This window comes from Oryza sativa, chromosome 12, assembly GCF_034140825.1.
Source record: "Oryza sativa Japonica Group chromosome 12, ASM3414082v1".
Classification (NCBI taxonomy): domain Eukaryota; kingdom Viridiplantae; phylum Streptophyta; class Magnoliopsida; order Poales; family Poaceae; genus Oryza; species Oryza sativa.
In genome coordinates, this window is record NC_089046.1 from 17,123,919 (window position 1) to 17,132,889 (window position 8,971).

The 8,971-nt window shown below is 43.7% G+C and overlaps 1 protein-coding gene across 1 annotated transcript; it reads left to right on the plus strand.

The window, feature by feature from the left end:
* Positions 1–5,054: 5,054 nt before the first annotated feature.
* LOC107275748 (AAA-ATPase At3g28580) lies at positions 5,055–6,983 on the plus strand. Its single transcript, XM_015763085.3, has one exon. It carries the CDS (start codon positions 5,165–5,167, stop codon positions 6,695–6,697), a length of 1,533 nt encoding a protein of 510 aa, XP_015618571.1. The 5' UTR covers positions 5,055–5,164; the 3' UTR covers positions 6,698–6,983.
* The last annotated feature ends 1,988 nt before the right edge of the window (positions 6,984–8,971 follow it).

Genomic DNA, 8,971 nt, shown 5'->3' on the forward strand with positions numbered 1-8,971 from the left:
ATAGATACATTGCAATGCTTACATTCCTTGTACTAATTCTAGGGAAGCCAGTTCACTTGAAAATCATCACAAGCACGCCAATAAAACAAAGAACTAGCAGGCCTATGTTGATCATCACTAAAACTTGAATCCAATTTATCAACTTATCCATCTTTCCATCATCAACCGACCTCAGCTTCATCTCTACAGGAGCAGCAACCATATGCTCCAATGCAACATCACTGGGAGCTTCATCAACTGCATGTAGACTCAATCCTTCAACCATCTTCTTGTAACATTCGATCCACTTGAAAAACTTGCAAGAATTTGGCACCTAGTAACAAATGCACATTAGTAACAAAGACCAAAAGACACCAAATGCAACAAATGGAATACTCACATCTTGTTCGTTTTCCTCACATTTGAAGAAAACCTTTCCACCATGCCTCATCGATCTGCACTCGACTCCTGCAGCGCCACACCTAGGGCAACGAACGAGAGGGAGGCCGGCCGCTAAATCCTACAGGCAGCCGAGCATGATATGAGCTACCTTGCGACATTCCCAAATCATCGCTTCCGGCGGCAAGTCTTCGCTGCATGATGACGACGGCTTCCGGCGGCTGCTCTCGGTGTCGGCCAAGCGCCCCTTGTTTCAAAGAGAGGAGGACGGGTTATTCACATTTAATTTGATGGTCAGAGGCGAATTGAAAGCTAAGCTGTGGTAATTAAGACCCCCGGGGGAAAATAGGGATGTCTCCTACGTTACCCATAATATGTAGAAGTATCGACGTAATTTCATAGAGTCATTCGATATGAATGCTACATGAAGAACATAAGCCAGATGATGGAACGCGGAGACCTAGGATGTAGAAGATCATAACATGAGCGATTCGGCAGATTTGGATTCCTTTCCTATATATCCACTTATGTGGTACTTCATCATACGATTCATATAAGATCTATCTGTCTAGAGATCATCATATACATCTAGAAAGCCGTATGCTTTGGAAGAAGCTTGTACAGTTTGGGAAGGGGTTTTTTGAGAGAAAAGAAGAATCTACTTCAACCGATATGCCCTTAGGCACGGCCATACATAACATAGAAATCACACGTGGAAGGGGTGGGCAATTAGCTAGAGCAGCAGGTGCTGTAGCGAAACTGATTGCAAAAGAAGGTAAATCGGCCACTTTAAGATTACCATCTGGGGAGGTCCGTTTGGTATCCCAAAATTGCTTGGCAACAGTCGGAGGGAGGGAGGAGGAGGGCATCGGCAACGCGGATTTACCGCCGCCGCCGCAGAATGGTCACCGCCACCGCCGCCTGCAGCCCTCTCAATCCCCTTCTCTTGTCTCAGTGACCTAATTTCTGAGCCAGGGGCACATTGGTCACAACACAGCCGATTTTGTGCGTTAATCCGGCGAAGATGGAGAATCAGCGAAGCAGCGGGTTGGCACTCCTTGGCGATGGCATTTTAGCGAAGCAACTTTGTGGAGTGGCATTACAGCGAAACCCACTCTTGAGAGTGGCATAATGTCCATTTTCTCATGGGTTGGCATACTAATTGGTATGGAGGCCTTATTCAAATAAATCTAAATTCACTAACTCCTTGCCTTTGTTTTATATTATCACCATGCATGTGTAAATTGTGCTACTATTTTATTTCGGGGTTTTTACAGCTGAAAGTAACTTCGATAAATACTATGGAACATATTATCTTTTTTCAGGTATGCTATCGAGACTTCTTAGTTAATTTGTTTATGCTTTGCACAAGTCAAACATAGATTTATCACACAAGATTTCAGGTAAGTTCAACTATTAGATAATATAACAGTTGCTTCAACAAAAAACATTTTACTGAATCTATATATAATTTTTAAGGGTGATCTATATCTACAGTGTTTGAGAAATAGATTATATTTATTATAACGTGCTTTATATTTCTTATTCATTCCTCCCCTTTTATAACCGTGATATTCTTTTTGATGATATTGATACTATATTTACATACATCCATGAGTAAAGATCATGTAATACAAAGGATAATAATGCTGACGATGCTCATTGACCGAGATATTTCACACTTTCAGTTTAAGATTTCCATATTTCTAATATAGGTGAAAAATAATATGTTATAAATTAAATAGCCCGTGTGAATGCACAGGACCGGCACAAAATACAGCTGTATGCTTATTAATTCCAATTTTGGAATTACATCATGGCGAGTTGTAAAAAGTTGAAAAAAATGAAATTATGAAAAAAAATATATATTTGAGACTGTAAACTAAGATGGATATCTATATAATTTTGAATGAAATAAGAGAAACTTATTATGGATTCTGTTATAATAATTGAGACAGCATGCAGTACACCAGTTCATTGAGTTTTTTTGAATTGAATTCATGAAAATAATTACCAATTTGGATATCTATGATTGAGCCTGCAAACTAAGGTACCTTGGTATATTAGCTCTAAAATTATGATTCTCATAAATTTTGAATTACAAATTATGAAATTATATCATATTTATTTTCCTGTGCTAACTATGCACTTTGAGGTAGTATGCATGTTAATCAAATTGCTCCAACCATGCTTTAATAATAACCCGTGCAACGCACGGGTTGACGACTAGTCTATCTATCTATTATATACTAAAAGTCCATTAATCTTCCTACAAACGCTCTTAAGCCACCAGTTGGCGCTCTAATAAATTAGAGAAATCAAAGAAATTCTGAGAAAAAAGAAAAGCATCTATCCGTTGATTTTAAAATAGTGGGTCCACTATTAGAAACCGTCAGATTAACTATATTGATCTTAAAACGTACAATTCCACACCATCCGTAGGTACGTACGTACGTACGGTTCCATCTCCCTCCCTCCTTTTTCTTTTCATATATATATAATCGAGATAACAGTTAATATAGTTAAATTTTATATAATCATAACTTATATGATTATATTATGATATATCTCTTCCAAAATAAAGTTTACACCACTATATTTTTACCCATTAAATAAAGGTATACGTGAACCCTTTATGTGGAGCATTATTTTCAAATAATACACTATTTAAATAAAGTTTATAAAGTTTATATCGTTACATTCTGTACGCATTAAACTAACAAAGAAATATATTAACTAATTTATACTTAAACGTGCTATTTTAGACTTTTTAATAAAGGCCGGATTAATTTTACGAGTCTTTACAATTATTTGTACCATAAATTATATATCTATTTTTATTTTTCAAATAAATATATAATTTTAATATCTATATTAGATTTATTGCGTTCTAGACCTACATCCATCTTGAGTGCTCCACTAAATAAAAGAAAATATTAAAATTTGTCATTGAAAATCAAAATATGCTAGCTTATTTTTTAATGAAACTGTTAAACCCATTAAAAGTACATTATTAGACATCTAATGACTTTCTACCAACTTAATTAATTTCTTCATAAAAAAACTTTATTAATTCCTCACAACATACACCTGGGGGCTATTTACATATACGAATTGATCTTGATGCTTTTGTAAATAAATGATATTTTAAATTTAAAAGATAAATAAACGATCTTAAAATGATCATAGCATCTAAATCATACATATGATTGCTCCTAGCACTCCTAAACACTTCTAAGTCGCTATGTGGCATTCTATTAATTACAAAAACACTCATATAATCGACCATCGGTTTCCACTTAAACCGATGGACCCAATTTTTATACCATCATATCTATCTTTTCGGAAAAAACAAATTCTATCAGAATCTCTGTCTGGCTCACTGCATAACATGCATGTGTGCGCTCCTATACCTTTTAAACCGGTAGAACCATTGTTTCTAACAAGTGTTTATTCATGGTACATGACATTTTAAAAATATTACTGTGCAATGATATTTCGACGTTATTGTATTCCTGCTAGGTTGCGTGGAGCCTCTCATTCACTCTACATGAAATGTTCATAGGTAGATCGCCTCTCAAAATATATCAATCATATTAGGCTATATAAACCCGTGCATTTTTTGTGTAGATTAATGTCCCACCCAATTCATCCTTTAACATATTATGATAATATATTATACAATTAAAAAAATAAAAACACCTTAATTTTTATTTTACACTTACTTTTACTTTCGTTGACATGTTTTCTAAAGAAAATAAATCTACCTTTTTTTTAAAATGATGAAGAATATTATAAATAATTACTTATAGATACTACTTATATTTGATATAATATAAATCTAATAGGTTAGAATATTATTAAAGAATTAATTAATGCTGACAAAAATAATGTATGGAGAAATTGTGGCAGATGTTCTCCTGTTAAATGTCGCTTTTATAAATACCTCAAACTTGGCGTACGACGCATGCCCGCGTGAATGCGCGGGCTACCTTCCTAGTTAAATAAATTGGACGTGATATATGATGTTGTATGCTTGCATGAGGTTAAATAAATAATTATTGCTAATGGGTGATGATGTGGCATGGTTATATGGCTATAATTATAACTTTATGAAAATATAGGTTAGATTGTGGCATGATTGCTGATTGCCATGGTTGACCTATATATAGTTGCACGACCAGTGGAGCCCCCTATTATAGAGAGACACGTCCAAACAAAGACCTCGACCTCTTTCCTTCAACGAAGCTTCAACGACGCGCGCGTTCTCACACCTTCTTCCACGCTGAAACGGTGTGGAACTGTGGATCATTAATTTACGCGCTAAATCACCGGTTAGGCCTCGTTTAGATCTAAAAATTTTGGTAAAAAATGTCACATTAAATGTTTAGATATATGTATAGTGTATTAAATGTGGGGGAAAAAATAATTGCACAGTTTACACGTAAATTACGAGATAAATCTTTTGAGTCTAATTACACCATGATTTAACAGTGAACATTTGCTAATGACGGATTAATTAGTTTTAATAAATTTATCACACAGTTTACATGCGAAATCTATAATTTGTTTTGTTATTAGTCTACGTTTAATAATTCAAATACGTGTCCGTATACTTCGAGACCTTTACACCCAAGGAACACCCTTATATAAGCTGGGGCCAGAGAAGCGACGATGGAGGGAGAGACATACACATCCACAATCGGCAGCTATTAATTACACAGAGAGCTCCTAGCTTGCCAGCTTGATTAAGCAAAGGAGTGACGTCGTACTGCACTGCGCAGCCATGGCGACTCTGGAGACGTGGGTAGGGTTCGGGTCGGCCATGGCCGGCGTGGGCTTGCTTTGGTCCCGGATGCCGGAGCACGTCCACGAGGAGGCTAGGTACATCATCAGTAGCGTGGTCCCCATGGTTATGTCCTACTTCAACCCCTACGAGCAGATCACCGTGTCCGAGTACGGCGAGGAGCGGTTCCGGCGGAACAAGATGTTCGACGCCGTCTCCACCTACCTGAGGAGCGCGTGCCTGGGCAGCGCAACCAAGCTCAAGGCCAAGCTCGGCAACAACATCGGGGATGACCCGCTTGTGATTCTAGACGAGAACCAGGAGGTCGTCGACTGCTTGGATGGTGCTCGCATGTGGTGGAGGCTGTACCCCAAGGCCTCCAAGAACACAGGGAGCACCATCATCAGCATGTTCCCCGGGGACACGGACGAGCCGCGGTGCTACAGGCTGGTGTTCCACAAGCGCCACCGCCAGCTCGTGCTCAAGACCTACCTGCCCGGCATCATCCGGCGGTGGCGCGAGCTAACCGCCAAGGACCGGCAGAGGCTGCTGTTCACCAACCACTCCAAACAAGGGGAGATCAGCATGTGGACCAGTGTCCCGTACAATCCCCCGTCGACGTTCGACATGCTCGCCATGGACCATGCCAAGAAGGTTGAGATTATGGACGATCTCAGGGCGTTCCAGAAGGGGAAGGAATACCACTCCAAGGTCGGCAAGGCGTGGAAGCGGGGCTACCTTCTGTATGGGCCACCGGGCACTGGCAAGACCACTATGATTGGGGCTATGGCCAATTTCCTCGACTACGACGTCTACGACCTCGACCTAACATCTGTCAAGGATAACGCCGAGCTGCGGAAGCTCTTCCTCGATACGACGGACAAATCCATCATCGTTATCGAGGACATCGACGCCATCGAGGTCGAGCTCACTACCAAGCGCAAGGGCAAGAAGATGGACAACAGCGACGAAGTCGACAACAACCATGTGCTGGTCGAGCTTTCCAACAAGACTGATGATAAAAGCAAAGTGACGCTGTCAGGCCTACTCAGCTTCGTCGATGGGCTGTGGTCGGCGTGCGGCAGCGAGAGGGTGTTCGTGTTCACAACGAACCACGTTGACAGGCTCGACCCGGCGCTGATTCGGCCGGGGAGGATGGACAAGCACATCGAGATGTCCTACTGCCGCCTCGATGCCTTTAAGGTGCTGGCCAAGAGCTACCTGGACATCACCGAGCACTCGCTTTTTGGTGAAATCGGGAGACTGCTCGACGAGACCGACACGACTCCGGCAGATGTTGCCGATAACCTCATGCCGCGGGGTAAGAGGAACGGTGAAATCAGTCGACTGATCGATGAGATCGACGCACCGGCAGACGTGGCCGGTAATCACATGCTACGGTGCAAGAGGAAGAGAGACGCGGACGAGTGCCTGGCAGGTTTAGTGGAAACACTGAAGAAGGCCAAGATGGAATCAGCAACACCTCCTATGGACACAATCGAGGAAGAGGCCAACAAAGAGGAACAAACCTAACACAGAAGAAAGCTAGACAGGGGCTGATACATGATGAGGGCTGCTACTTCTTGGCCTCCTCGGTTTGCGTGTCCTATTTTACCTGACTTCCGTGTAATGGTGCGTACGGGTTTATTAGTCACTTAAGCTAGCATAAGCCATACCATAAAATGGCAAAATATATAAAAATAGTGGTGTATTACGACTTATGTTCTGGATCTATTATTTCACGCTCCATAATTCGTCTGGTCAACCTTGTAAATTCTGATAATTATATGTTTATATATATGTGTGGAGATTATGGATATCCCATATCTACACGGCGACGGTATTTGGGCTGAATACAGGATACCGAATATAGATAGAATATCTTATTTGTATCTCGGGTTTGTTTCTTAACTTGTACATCAAGGAAACACCTTGAGACTTAGTCGGTTACGGCTGTATTTTATCTGTATCTACATATTCCGTTAGGGATATAGATTATCTTTTGTAACACGGACTCCTTCCCATATATAAGGGGGGTCCGGGTGCCTCTAGGGGCGGATGTTGATTTTCTCCAAATCATACAATCAATAATACACTCGGCGGATTCATCCCCGGACAGGAGTAGGGTATTACTTCTTGAATAAGAAGGCCTGAACCTGTATAAATCCTTTGTCTCCAAACCCATACACTTTTCTAGCTTGATAGCCACCCCCTTTTATTATTGCCGAAATCTAGTTTCGACAGTTGGCGCGCCAGGTAGGGGTAGCGTCAAGCTTTTCGCCGATCAGTGCAATGGGTTCCGTCTCCGGCATCGACGACCTCGTCTTCCCACCCGGGCAGACGTTTCGGTTCGGCAGCCTCGACTTCGTCACCAACAACTTCGGCAAGATCTCTCTCCTTGACTCGGGGTCAAACCAGTCGGGAGAGAACCGGATTTCAGTCCCGTTTGGACTCCCAAACGCGGCTAAAAGTTACCCCAAGACCATCTCAATCGAGTCGGCTTCAAACCACTCGGGCGAGATCGCATCTTCTCCAACGACACCAGATCAAGATGATGGGGCTTACCCACCGGTCTTGATGAAGCTCCCCGATGATTTGGCGGCCATCTCCATCACGACAGCGTCTCCATCCCGTAGGCCTAGGCGGAAGTCGGCTTCAACACCGATCTCGCCTAGCTTCAGGGAAGTCGGCGTCATCCTCCAACCACTCGGCACGGTTTCGACGGATCAGCTGGATGGCTACTACAGCTCTCCCACCGTCGACTCGCGCCCCACCGACATCGTGGAATACGACGAGTTCAGCTCTCTCTACAACGACCCGGATCTCGACGACTTCGACGAAAGCCTAGATGACAACTACACCCCTCTCTTCTTCGGCGTCTTCATGGCCAATAACGAGACGGAGGAGCAACGCCAAGCCCGGGAGACCGAAGCACGTCGCGAGACTGAGCGTCGCCGACTGGAGGAGGAGCATCAAGCACAAGAACAAGAACGGCAACGGCGTGAGCAGCAGGAGCGTGAGCGGACCGCGAAGGAGGCTGAGGATCGACGGCAGCGAGCTTTGGAAGCAGGGCGCCGAGCGCGTGATCTCATCGGCCAACAAGATGTTGAAGGAACGCCGGTTTTCCGCACCCCTCAACAGAATGCGGTTGCCGCGATCACCCTCCTCGACACCCTCCTCAAAGAAAACGAGCTCAATCAATCTGATCACGTCGTCAACATCTTGAACCAGACGAAGACCATGATCGCGGCTTCAGTCCCAGTCAACTCCGAAAGCGTCTACACGCCGACTGGCAGCCGAGTTCCCCACTTCCGATCTCATGACTACCGTCATCCAAGCCTCAGCATCACCGGCGCAGGATCCAATCGCAGGAGCAGGGGTCACGACGAGCGGTCCATTCACTCGCCTCCCGATCATCATAGGGAGCGCCGAGTGGAACGGCCTCGCTCACCACCTCGTCGCCGCCCCGTCGATCTTCGCGACACAATCATACAACGCCGAGCAGCTCGAGGCCATCATCATTCGCCGGACCGCCACGACGACGACCTTGACGGAGTAGCAGCCTTCACCGATGACCTGCGTCGAGTGGATTGGCCAGCCGGCTTCAAGCCGACTGGAATAGAGAAGTACGACGGTACCACTAACCCCGAATCGTGGCTTACCGTCTACGGTCTCGCAATCCGCGCAGCAGGAGGAGACAACAAGGCCATGGCGAACTATTTACCAGTGGCTTTAGCAGATTCCGCCCGATCTTGGCTCCATGGATTGCCCCATGGTACAATTGGATCTTGGGCTGAATTACGCGAC

What these genes read in the sequence shown, in the direction of transcription:
- LOC107275748 (XM_015763085.3), top strand. Translation starts at nt 5,165, where the DNA reads ATGGCGACTCTGGAGACGTGGGTAGGGTTCGGGTCGGCCATGGCCGGC.